General features: G+C 45.0%; 1 protein-coding gene across 1 annotated transcript in view; it reads left to right on the top strand.

Annotated features, from left to right (window-relative positions):
• Window positions 1-12,965, top strand: part of LMNTD1 (lamin tail domain containing 1) — a 236,183-nt gene that overhangs the window by 182,586 nt on the left and 40,632 nt on the right. The window contains exons 11-12 of the mRNA XM_084811911.1: window positions 433-605; window positions 7,587-7,678. Coding sequence (XP_084668037.1) covers window positions 433-605; window positions 7,587-7,678 — 265 coding nt within the window. The remainder of the gene's footprint in view (window positions 1-432; window positions 606-7,586; window positions 7,679-12,965) is intronic.

A 12,965-nucleotide genomic window follows, 5' to 3' on the forward strand; every position in this document is an offset into this window, starting at 1 on the left:
CAGGCTCGGAGGCGGCCGTCAATCCAGATGGGATTGCTCCCCAAGGGTGCAATCTTGTGCATGTTTAGACAGAAAAAAGTCCTACAACTCCCAGCCTTCCCCAGCCAGCATGGCTAGCTGGGGAAGGCTGGGAGTTGTAGGACATTTTTCTGCCTACGCATGCACAGGGATTGCTCCCTAAAGCAGTTTATTATATTTACTTACATCTCACTTTTTCTTGGGAAGCTAAGAGTGGGGAAGGGGTGGGATAGTCCATCTCCACCAACCCATTTGCATGTGCCTAAATGTGGAACTAGCCCAATAACTGGAAGGAACAGGGGAAATCCACTCATCCTTAGTGGCCATTGCAGAGTACAAACAACTCAGTGTACATCAACAGTATATACGTATGTAAAACTTCCAGAAGTAACACTTTTGGATTTATTTCTGTAGAGAAGAAAAGATACCACCCATCCTGTATCCTGTTCAAAATTCTTGGTGCCAAACTCCAAGCTGCTCCACACATCCCCATTATTCAGTGGAAAGACACTTGTCCATGGGCAGTGACGGGAGGCACTTGTGCAGCCAAACTAGAACACAGCCGGTAAAATCTGGTCCGGATCCTGGTGAGTTAAAGAACATTTATAGAGAGATGACTTGTGTGTATTGAAAAGAAAAATAGCGACAGTAAGTAGGAATTTAGCATCACAACAAGAGGGAAAGATTTCTAGTGGGGCCTCCTGTTGCATCAGTCCTGCCAACACTTATTGGTAACACTTCCCGTGTGTCGGTACAAGACGTTTGCTGTGAGGAGTGTCTCTTTTCGGAAAGTTAACACCCTGAGACTTCACTGGGAGAGATCCGTCATGTCGGCTGTGCATTGTTAATGAAGCCAGTGTGAGGGAACAGCTAGAATACTGTGAACACCAGGGGAATGCCAGCAAAGTATTTCAATGTGTGCAGAGATACATTTCACAAGGAGATAATAAAATTAACAAAATGCATGTTGCAGAGCTATTTTGGATGCAAGTGGGTGAGAGCACCAGAGAGGGAGAAGAGTTGATTGCAGCTGTCTCTGAAAACACAACTCTGAGGTTGTGTACAGACGATTGCTTTCCAGGGACTTGGCTGTGGACGTGTAGAGTTCTCATTGCTCACGGTCCACAGTGAGCCCAATCCAGCCAAAAAGTAAATACTTTTAACAGGAGGTTCACTGACTACAAAGGGAGAGTTAAGCTCTTGCATTACTTTCCCTGCAGCTGAGAACAATGGGCTGAAAGGTGCACAAGGCCTCTTTCCTTTATTCCATTTATCCTGCCTTGATCTTGGTTATTCTTATTTATTAAGATGTGTAGAATGGCTTCTGTGGCAGCTAACAAGTCAAAACATGAAAACAGCTTTCCTAAGCCTGGTGCTGTCCAGATATTTTGGACTTGAACTCCCATCAGCCCCAGACAACATGGTCAATGGTCAGGATGGAATGCTGGGAGCTGTAGTCCAAAACATCTGCAGAGCACCAAGTTGGGGAAAGCTGCATTAAAATATCATTATACAGATCATCATCAGCAAAACAGTTCACAATTTACATGAAAAAGTACCCCCGGCCATCAGTTAGATTAAATTAGAAGCCCCCCCCCCCCCCGCCGCCGCCAACATAAATGTTTTTACCGTTTCTCTGAAAATATCAAGTGATCTGGCTAGATTAGCCTCCCCTGGAAAGAGTACAGAGGAAGCTCTACCATTCATCATACCTGCCTTGCCTCCTTCAACAGTGAAATTCTGAAGAGCTGCAACAAGGAGGTTGCATATGGGAAGAGGCATTTTCTCAGGGATCCTCTAACCCAGGGATGAGCAACAGGGATGAGCCCTCCAGATGTTGTGACCTACAATTCCCATGATCCCTCATTATTGGCTATGGTAGCTAGGGCTGATGGGAGTTGTAGGCCAAAACATCTGGAGGACCACATGTTGCCCACCCCTGCTCAAACCAGACCATTTATGGCTTTAAAGATCAAATACAATACTTGGATTCTCCTGTTCTAATAGCACCCGAGGTCAAATCAGTCAATCCTAAAGGAAATCAACCCTGACTGCTCATTGGAAGGACAGATACTGAAACTGAAGCTGAAATATTTTGGCCACCTAATGCAAAGAGAAAAGTCACTGGAAAAGACCCTGATGCTGGGAAAGACTGAGGGCAAAAGGAGAAGGGGACAGCAGAGGATGAGATGGCTAGATAGCATCACCGATGCAATGAATATGGACTTGAGCACACTCCGGGAGAGAGTGGAGGACAGGAAGGCCTGGCGTGCTATGGTCCGTGGGGTCACGAAGAGTCGGACACGACTGAACAACAACAACAACAATATGAAATACCAGTTTATTGGGCATGCTGCAGGCAGCATTTACGCGGCTGCAGCTCTGTTCACTTCCTTAGCTCTTTGACATTTAACCAGGGTGTATGACGCATGATAAGCTCCTTGCTTCAGCTCCTCCATTTGGATGGGAGGCTGTCTTAATAGCCATGACATGGCGTAACCCATGCTTCATTTTCTAACAGACTGTACCATTGGGACAACCAATCATCTGGGAGCAGTCCCAAGATGGGTTGCTGTTCCAGAATCCTCCCCTAACAGGAAATGATTCTGGAGTGTAGGGTGCCTTTAACACTGCTCAAGCAAGTTCATAGGGTGGTTCTGAAATGGATATACAAAGCTGTCTTGGATTGGGATGTTGCCCTCACAGTGAATTGGCCACACTTTAGTCAATGTCTTACTGTGGATGTGACAAGGCAGTGAGGTCGCAGCCAGGCCAATCACTTATCTTCTTGTACTCTCACCTTGTCTAAGGGTGGAACTTCATGTGACAGCAACAGATCTGGATTGCTTCCAAACATCTGTAAGCTGCCAGAAATGGAGTGTCGATTTCAGTTTAAAAGGTGGTGGGTGGGGCGGGGAGTGCTGGTCACTTTTCCATTCTGTTTTCCCACATAACCTCTACCTCATGACACTTCTCTCAGCTGGACCGAAGATCAGAAGTGAATGGCTGAGGGGAAAACAGCCTGGGAGGACAGGTTGTGGGGGAAAGCATCAGATGGAGGACGAATTTGGTGCTCCCTGCCTGCCACTGTTCCACTTCCAACTCTCCCACCACCCGTTACACAGTTTACCAGTGCTTGGTTGTGTACCATGTGCCTCCCACTGCCAGGTGTAGTTCCACTCTGAAATAGTAATTTATCCTGTGCTTGAAAATGACAGACAGATTTCAGAGGGCTTCAGCCAATGTTAGGCATGCTTAGAGTAGATCCATTGAAATAAATTAGACTTAAGTTAGATTATCATTGGGTAGAACCCATCATTAGCATAGTTGGGTTCATCCAGTGAGCAGTATCCTGTGGTGTCATTCCACTAATGCAAATTACATTGCCCTAACATAAGGGACCTCTAGTGCAAAGGCAATAGTTTTAGCTTGTGCAATGGGTTTTCCGGAGCATCTCATCATGCAAGGGAATGCTGCTGGCACTCTGCTAGAGCAGGGATGGGCAGAAGGTAGATCTCCAGATGTTTTTGGACTCCATCTCCCAGAATCCTCTGCCATCATGGCCAATGGTCAGGAATGCTGGGAGTTGAAAGTCAAAAACATTTGGAGATCTACTTTATGCCCACCCCCGTGCTAGAGGTCCCTAATGCTAGCGTATCATAATTTGCATTAGCGGAATGACACTGTCGGATACTGCCCAATGCGTAATTCTGAAGGTTACACCTCCACTGAGATATTTGGAAAAGGAATTGAAACAATGCAGCCAGTGTTAAGCACCTCAATCCCATTGATTTAAATGGGCCAAGAGAACCAAGATGGTGTAGTGGCTGAGTGTGTCAGCTGCAAAGTCCCCATTTAGAATATTTCTTCACCTCATGACCTCACTAGGCAAGTGACTATTTCTCAGCCTGTCCCCCTCCCATGGGGATAATAATGCTGACCCAACTTACAGGGTTTTTATAACATTCCCTGAGATAATGTATGTGAAATACTTTGAGCACACTCAAGTGCTGCATTGTATTTAAGCATCCATCCACTCCTATTGAAATCAAAAGGGCTTAAAGTGCTTAACTCTGTTTTCTTTTTATCCATATTATGAGTGAATAACTATGATATCATAAAATTGCTTCGCTGTCTATTGGAAGATGCAGACATTTTTTTCTGGTGAATTTTCATAGAAATTCATATCAAAATTCCAAAATCCATACTAGTATAACACTTTCATTAGGTCAACCAAAAGATCATAACCATTGTGTTCTTTTGGTTGACTTAATAAAGGTGTTTTATGGATTTTAGAGTTTTTCTTACCATCAACATGGCTAACCTTTGCATGTGTTTTCCTATATCAAAATTCCTTCTATGGAGTTGTTCCCCCTCTCCACAATAATAAATAGACACATGCAACCATTACTTCTGCTTTATTACAAAGCAAGGAATTTACCATTGTTTGAAATGCATTATTACCATTAATGGTTGTCTGGCGGACTGATAATTTTGAAATATGTGGCTGTTAAGATATTGCATATTTATGCATATGTAATGGTTGTGACCTACAATTCCCATGATCCCTCATTATTGGCTATGGTAGCTAGGGCTGATGGGAGTTGTAGGCCAAAACATCTGGAGGACCACATGTTGCCCACCCCTGCTCAAACCAGACCATTTATGGCTTTAAAGATCAAATACAATACTTGGATTCTCCTGTTCTAATAGCACCCGAGGTCAAATCAGTCAATCCTAAAGGAAATCAACCCAGCTGGTTTATAGCCACATTGTGTAAGAAAACATAGATTAACAGCCACATAATAGGAGAAAATAGCTTTTCTATTTAGGTGGTGCTTAAGCTCATGAGTACTACCAAGCAGGTGCGAAGGCTGTGAAGAGATTATAGCCATTCAAAATTATGGAGAGAGTAGCTCAGCGTCTTAGCAGCCCATGGGACACACACTTTTTGTATACCACCGTGGTTCCTGGCCTAACTGGTTTTACAGGGTATTGTGGTACTTCAAGCTGTACCTTAGGATGGTTAACAGTAGCTCTCAGAAGTGTGACTAGCACTGTTACATTAAAAATATGTTAATGGGATCTGCTAGATAGTGCCCATGGTTGGTGACGTCATCATCTTCTCATCCCAATTGCCCAGAACAGAAAGCATCAGTACTTACTCACCTAGACACTCACGTACACTGTAAAAAGGAAGGTAAAAGCAGTGGAATCAGCTTCTTCTGTCCAATTACCCATGAACAATGTCTCTTTTAGGACTGACTGGAGCAGGAACCTCTTGGCTCTTATGGGACATGGGAAAGCACCCGTAGTTAGGAAAACTGTGGAAATGGGCTTTCCCCCCTCCAGAAGGGTATCATGGTCACTGGTATCAAAAGCCACTGAGAGTTTCAGGATTCAGGAGAATCGGCATGGTTGCACTTCCCCTATCCTTCTCCCAGTATAGGTCATCCATCAGTGTGACCAAGAGAGTTTTATCGCCAAAAGCAGGCCTGAATTCTGATCATCAGTCCCATGAAAGAGTACTTGGAATTGAATGGTGGTAACACCTTATCAAAAACTTTGTCCAGAAAGAGAATATTCATGACTGCTTGACAGTTGTTACAAATGTCAGGGTCTAAAGAGGGCTTTTTCAGGAACAGCTTCACAACTGTATCCTCCAAGGAAGCCAGCACCACTCCCTCTCATGAAGAGGCATTCGCTATGTCCTGGTCAACCCATCCCTGTTCAATGTCATAAGCATAAGTGCGTGGCTGCTGTGAAAAGACAAATTCCATGTTAGGCATAATTAGGGAAGGGACTGAAAAGAAAACGTCCAAGATCATACTCCCTTTATACAAATCTGTGGTGTGACCACACTTGGAATATTGTGTACACCGCTGTAGAGTTGGAAAAAATGCAGAAAAGGGCAACTCAAATGATCAAGCGGCTGGAGCATCTCCCCTAAGAGGGAAGGTTACAACAGCTTGGTTTGTTTAGTATAGAAAAAAGGAGGGTAAGGGGAGATGTGATAGAGGTCTACAAAATTATGCATGGTGTGGAGAAAGTGGATAGAAATATGTTTTTCTCCCTGTCTCAGTACTAAAACCTGGGTTCATCCCATGAAGATGATTGTTGGGAGATTCAGGACAGATAAAAGGAAGTACTTCTTCACACAGCGCATAGTTAAACTATGGAATTCACTACCACAAGATGTCGTAGTGGCCACCAAGTTGGATGGCTTTAAAAGAGGATTGGACAAATTCATGGAGAAGGCGATCAATGGCTACTAGTCCTGACGGCTATATGTTACCTCCAGTATCAGAGGCAGTGAGCCTATGTACACCAGTTGCTGGGGAATAGGGACGATGTGGGAATCCATGAAGGGGGTGGAGTCTGGTGGACACCCCCCCACTTGGCCTCCTGGACTCCCGTCCGCAGACCCCGCACATGCCTGACTCAGGGCGCACTCAGTTGGGCAAGTGTGCAGCAGCCTGATCGCTCACCAACCTTCCATTTTGTGTAAAGATGGTGGCTTGGCCTTTTTCGTAAATGCCCACATGTGCAAATGGCAGCCGAAGTGGCCATTCATGCAAAATTACAGGCGTAAATGGACCGTTTACATCTGTAATCTCGCGTAAATGGCCGCTTTATGGCCGCCATTTGTGCACATGGGCATTTAGGGAAAAGGCCGAACTGCCACTTTCATGCAAAGTGGTGGCTTGGCGAGGGATCAGGCGGCTGTGCACCGCTCGCCAGGTGCCCAGTAGTTCGCTGCATGCGGTGAACAGGGGCAGGCAGCTAGTGGGGTCCAGCGAGCAGCATGTGACCCGGACTAGGATGAGTTCGCCCATCTCTACTGGGGAACATGGGCAGGATGGTGCTGTTGCACTCAGTCCTGCTTGTGGGTTTCCCATGGGCAGCTGGTTGGCCACTGTGCAAGCAGAATGCTGGACTAGAAGGGCCCTTGGTCTGATCCAGCATGGCTCTTCTGATGTTTGTTCATTCTTATGTTCTTAAGCAAGGAAGAGCAAAGGGTGGAGTAGTAGGGCACACTTCTCTAGGTATCTTGTCCACATCCTCAGGCCACAGCAACCAAATCCATCCAGTAAAACAGGACTAGATGGCACTCTGGACATGTTCAAAGCCCCAAATGTCACAACAGTAGTGTACAGGCAGAGGTGAATATGACTAATTTTATATTTGAAGTGCTTAACAAACAGGTCTCAGGTGCTCTGTTGAAATCTCTCATACACATCTCTCTTCCAAAAACATTTACTAAAAGTCAAAAGATCTGTATGATCTGAAGAGAAACCAGAGTATAATTTTCTTCACCTTAGAAGACCAGAAATATACTGTTGAGGTATTTAAATAAATAGTCCTAGAGTGCACATGCGTAACAAGTGTTATATCCTGCGGAATTGGAATTTTATAAAATATTTTCTCTTTTTAAACTTGGTTGTAATATTAGTCTAAAAGGAGGATTCTAATCACACACACACACACACCCTGCAGGAGGAAGGGACACTATATTTCTTTTTCTTTTAAACACAGCATATAGAAAATTGTTTGTTTTCCCTCTACAGGCGTTCTCTACACAGGAGGTACTTCTAGCATAAAGTCAACGACAGAAGGTGGGAACAAGAAAAGCAGAATAAGACCCACTCGATCAGCAGGGGTGAGTAGAGACAGCATGGCTATTGTGATTGTTATTGCAGCAGCAGTGTATCTGGCCCTTTACAGAGCAATATAAGCACGACAACAGATCCCTGCCCCAAGGAGCTTACAATCTAAGCAGACGGTGGTTAGCAATAGAGAGGGACAAGTAACAAATGGGTAAGGAGAGAGAAGGAATGAGAGAGACAAGGGTAACAAAGAGTGAATGTGAGCAAACACTGTGACACTCACACACTTCGGATTGATTTCAGCCAAAGGCTTCACAGAGAAAGTAGGGTTGGAGCTGGGGTATAAAGAAGAGAGCGGTGACAGCATGCAGGTGTCCTAGGAGGGAGTTCCAAACATAAGGGGGCAGCAAGGGAGAACAGATGGAGCTGTTCAAGAGTGCAAGAGACCATGGGGCAGCAGAAGGTGGCACAGTTGAAGGAACAATGGTCACAGTCAGAGATTTGCCAGGATATGGAGGTAGGGAGATACAACGGCATGTGCCATGGAGAGCTTTAAAGATGAGACCAAGGATATGTTGGATGGAGAGACATACCGATGTCCAGGAGCAAGGAGCTGGTGGCAATGACTCAAAGGGAGCTCTTAGCCCACCAAAGATCCAGAGGAGACCGAGAGCCTTATTTACTCATTGCCAGCCCCTTCTCTTCCTTGCCATCAACTGGGTCATTGCTTTCAGTTGGATCTTCTCCCTCCTCCTAAGTAGCCCCTTGCTCCAGAACAGACCCCGGCGACGCTTGCAGCCGAAGGGATGCTCCTGCAGCGACTCTGGGTTTCCCACCGGCTCCAATGCTGCCTTCGCTCTTGAGGACTGGGGGGCAAAGGAGGGGAATCGGCAATCCAGGCCTTGAGACGGGGGAGGAGGGGTTATCGAGGGGCGCACAAGAAGCACCCTGAGACAGGGCTCTTCAGGCTGCCTTTGGGCTACGGCAAGTTCTGCCCAGTCTTTAGCTGAAGAAGGGTTCTCCACGCTGCGCCAAGCCCACGTTTCACTAGGGTCTGGGTTGGATGTGACCCTGAGGGAAGCTGGTGAAGGGATGTGAAAGAGGGACGGCACATGTGCCGAATGAGAGGAGAAGTGAGCAACTTTTGAGTTAAGGCAAGGCAGTGCAGCGCAGCTTAAGATACCGTTGGATGCATTTGACAAAGGATGCTCTTTTCCACAAAAGCTGAGGCTACATGAAATGTGCTAGGGCACAATCCTGTGCGTGTTTAGACAGAGAAAAGGCCTACAACTCCCAGCATGCCCCAGCCAGCCATTTCTCTGTCTAAACATGCATAGGATTGCACCCTTAGTCTTTAAGGTACTACAAGACGCTTTGTTCCTAAAAGAATAATAAAAAAAAGGTTTTCACTCCCAGGTTACAAACCAGTGGGTTTCCTTAGGAAGATATGATGTAGCTGACAGAGTGCTCATTCACATCTGTCGTTTCATGGGTCAATTGTTCTGCTGCTTCTGCACTTTTGAACCCCAGCATCTGGACACATGCCTGTTCTGGTACCCACCACTTCCCATGGCTGATGGGGGCCATGGATTCCACACAACTGGTTTTCCGTGGGGTATATGGTGGGGTATGTGGTTCCTACCACAGTATATATGGGGTTATCCTATCTTAACCTGGGGGCTAAGGACCCACCAGCAAACTTCATGGCCAACTAAGGATTTCAGCCCTGATTTCTCCAGTCCATCATACTGGCTTTTCATGGGACAGTTCTCATTCTTTCAGTTTCATGTTCTAAGGCCAAACCAGGAGTGCTTCAATGGCTGGGAAAAGAGGATTTCCTCACTATGGAAGTGCAATTATTTTTGTACCCTGAGAAAATGCAATCTCCTCTCCACCCCTCTACAATCGAGCTGGTCATTAAGAAATGCAGTGCTGTACGGAACATGGTTGTGTAAGAGTTACAAGCAGCTTTTATGTAATGCATATAATATCACCAGTGATGTTGAAAACTTTTGTTCTGGATTGTCAAAGTGGGCGTTAGATCTAAACAACTGTGAGCTCTGATATTTGAAATATATTTTATAATCGGTAAATGTACACATGTATATTACATAGGCCACGTTTGGACAATCATGTCTTGGCTTAATAATCCAAAATATAAATTAATCTTGGGCCCACACACACAGCCCCCTCTTGACATGCTGTGATAAGCCAGAAAATCTTCAGTTAGCCATAATTTCCCGTTTCATCAAAACTGGGAAACAATGGCTGCCAGGTTCGGAACAAGCCAAGATTCGTGTTTCCCAGCAAAGGGCTCATAAGTAGTAGAGCCTTTCTACTTGAGGCATTTAGTGTGTGCTTATGATTCCTCCCTCACGGTAGTTTGCGAGTGCTTTACATGATGTTGTCATCCTCCAGGGCCTCTCCTGTTCTTTGGAACCATTTTAGCGTTGCTATTTTCTGATGTCTGGTATATACATGAATGGCAGCATGAAACCCTAGTGTATTTGCGCAGTTCTGGTATGTGATGCTGCCACCTAGTGGCTGTGTAATGGAACTTATAGAGAGGTAGCAGACCCCATGGAAAAATACATGTGTAAAGAGCAGGGGCACTGTTATCGATGGGCCCACCTGGGCACGGGCCCTGGGTCTTTTGAGCTGTCCTAATTGCCAGGTTTTTTTACATTTTCCCATTGACTTGCATTGGAAAACAAAAACGGCCATAACATTTTTAGTTTGTATGATAGATTCATGAAATTTGGAGGTGTGGTAGCCCCCATGGAGCTGATTGAATATGCCAAATTCTTGGCAGTTGGGTTGAGTGGCTTTTGTGCTAGTCACAGGTAGAATTTGCTATTTTCAAGAAACTGTCAAAGCAAAGAGCTATAATTTTTTTGTGCTTCCACATACGTGCATAGAATTTTGGGACCTGGCAGCTCCCATAGAGCTGACTGAGCCTGCCAAATTTCAGACAGGCCTAGTGGCTTTTGTGCTAGCCACAGGTAAAATTTGCTTTTTCCAAGAAAATCTGTCAAACTAAAGAGCTATAATTTCTTTGTGCTTCCACATAAATTCATGGAATTGGGGGACCTAGCAGGCCCTATGGAGCTGACTGAACCTACAACATTTCAGACAGGTCCAGTGGCTTTTGTGCTAGCCATGCGTAAAGTTTCCTTTTCTCAAAGTCTAAAACAAAAAGTAAAAACTGTCATGTCACCCAGGGGATTAGAGATCCTAATCAGAAGGTGTTTAAGGTGACTGTTAGGAGTTCACTATCCCTAATCTCTGGTGTGGGGGATTTTTGAGGTGCAAAAAACCTCTCTCCCCCTACTTTTATTTTCTGCTCTTACATGCCCACTGTTGGGAGCTTGCCTGCAATGAAATTTTGAAGAGTAAGAAGGAAGGGAAGAAAGAGCTCCATGTGAAATACTGGTATTTCACACAGCACCTGATTTTACTGCCCCAAAGTGGAACCTTTGGCTTCTGCAGAAGTTTAGTAGCTTCAGTACAGCAAAGGATCCAGTCAGCCTCCACAGACTTCTTTCTCCACCTCCACTTTAATTTCTCCTAAGTAGCTGTAGAACTCAAATTATTCCAAAAGGAGGGTTAGGACTATGTGGCATCATAATCAAGGAACTGCTAAGGCTTTTAAACAGGTTGTACGGTTTTTAAAAAGCTAGAAAAAGCCCTCAGCCACCTCACCTCATAAAGTTCATTTAAGTACGTGCAATCCTTGCAAACCCTGCACAGCCTCCTAAATTCCTCTGAAGTACTACCTCTCTGAAAGGAGCCAGTTGGCTTAGGGAATTCTCTCTACCCACCCCCCTGCATTTCCAATCACCATTCTTTTCTTCTTCCCTCTCCTCCCCTATCCTGTTCATTCTTTCTCTTCTTTATTCCACCCAGAGCATATCTTGGGGAATTCTTAGAGAATTCTCTTTGGTGGGCAAGAGAAGTTCTGAACTGTATTTGACTTTATACAAACAGACAAAATGGCTGGTTTTTCTCCTTCTCCTCACTCAAGTCTTTGAGAAAAGTAGGTTCACATGGTTGCAGAGAAACAAATCTGGGGCTGTTTTGTTTGTCAGTTGCCAATTATCCAGCAATAGAAGGGCTGTAGCTCAGTGGTAGAGCACATGCCTGGCATGCAGAAGGTTCCAGGTTCAATCCCCAGCATCTCCAGGTAGGGCTAGGAAAGAATCCTGCCTGACACTTTGGAGAGCTGCTGCTGCCAGTCAGTGTCCACAATTCTAGATGGACCCAGGGCCTGACTCAGTACAAGGCAGCTTCCTATGTTCCTATGAACAGAAAGCTTTAATTTTTTAAAAAGGAGTCTTTGGTTTGTTTTTTAAGGGGAGGGGAGATAAATAGTACTAATTTATGCAATCCTAGGCATGCCTACTGAGAAGTCCCATTATGTTTAATGAGGCTTACCCTCAGGAAATTGTGCATAGGATTCTAGCACAAGTTACTTTTGCAGGGAGGTTTGCACCTTGATGTTCTGCATGTTTACTCAGAAATAAGTCCTGAGTTGTGAGCCTGGTACTGCAAGCTTAATACAGTGCCTACTTAATTCCATCTAATGAATTGACTACCCTTTCAGCTCAGTCCTATGCATGTGTTGTCATTTGTGAGTTTGGGGGGGGGGGTTGCATGAACTCTCGCTTCAGTGATGAGGGAAAGGCACTTAGTACATGCTCAAAGTTTCTCCATAACTTAGCCCTAGTTTTGAAAACAGACTCATTGTCTGAATCCTGGTGAAGTCTTGGCACAAATGAAGGTATGGGGAGGAAGATACGATGAGAGCTTGTGCATAACAAGGAGGAGGTAGAGAGCAGTTGCACAAAACAAAACATCTGTTTCGATGAAGAGATCCTGGAGGATGGTAGGATGAGGAAGGATGGTTGCATGGAGGGGAATAGAATTGGTAGGGGGAGAATGTAAGTGCTCAGTGGTGAAAGAAAAAAATTCTGCACATGCTTAGAGGCACTCTCTATTTAAGAACATAAGAAGAGCCGTGCTGCATCAGACCAAGGTCCATCTAGTCCAGCATTCTGTTCTCACAGTGGCCAACCAGATGCCCATAGGAAAGCCAAGAGCAGGACATGAGTGCAATAGTACCTTCCCACCCATGTTCCCCTGCTGCTGACACTGGTGAAATGTAAATAAATTCTAGTAATTCTATATTAGAATGCATGTATATCCTTCAGAAATTTTGCAGGTTTCTTGCCTGGGGGACACCTCTAATGATCTGTACATTTTCATACAAATTCACCCAAAAACTATCGGGGAAGGGGTGAATGGAAGGGAAAGCAAATCCCTCCCTCCCCCAAATTGGAG

The sequence above is a fragment of the Heloderma suspectum genome, chromosome 7 (genome assembly GCF_057233095.1).
Source record: "Heloderma suspectum isolate Gila_16-S chromosome 7, 16-S_ref, whole genome shotgun sequence".
Lineage (NCBI taxonomy): Eukaryota > Metazoa > Chordata > Lepidosauria > Squamata > Helodermatidae > Heloderma > Heloderma suspectum.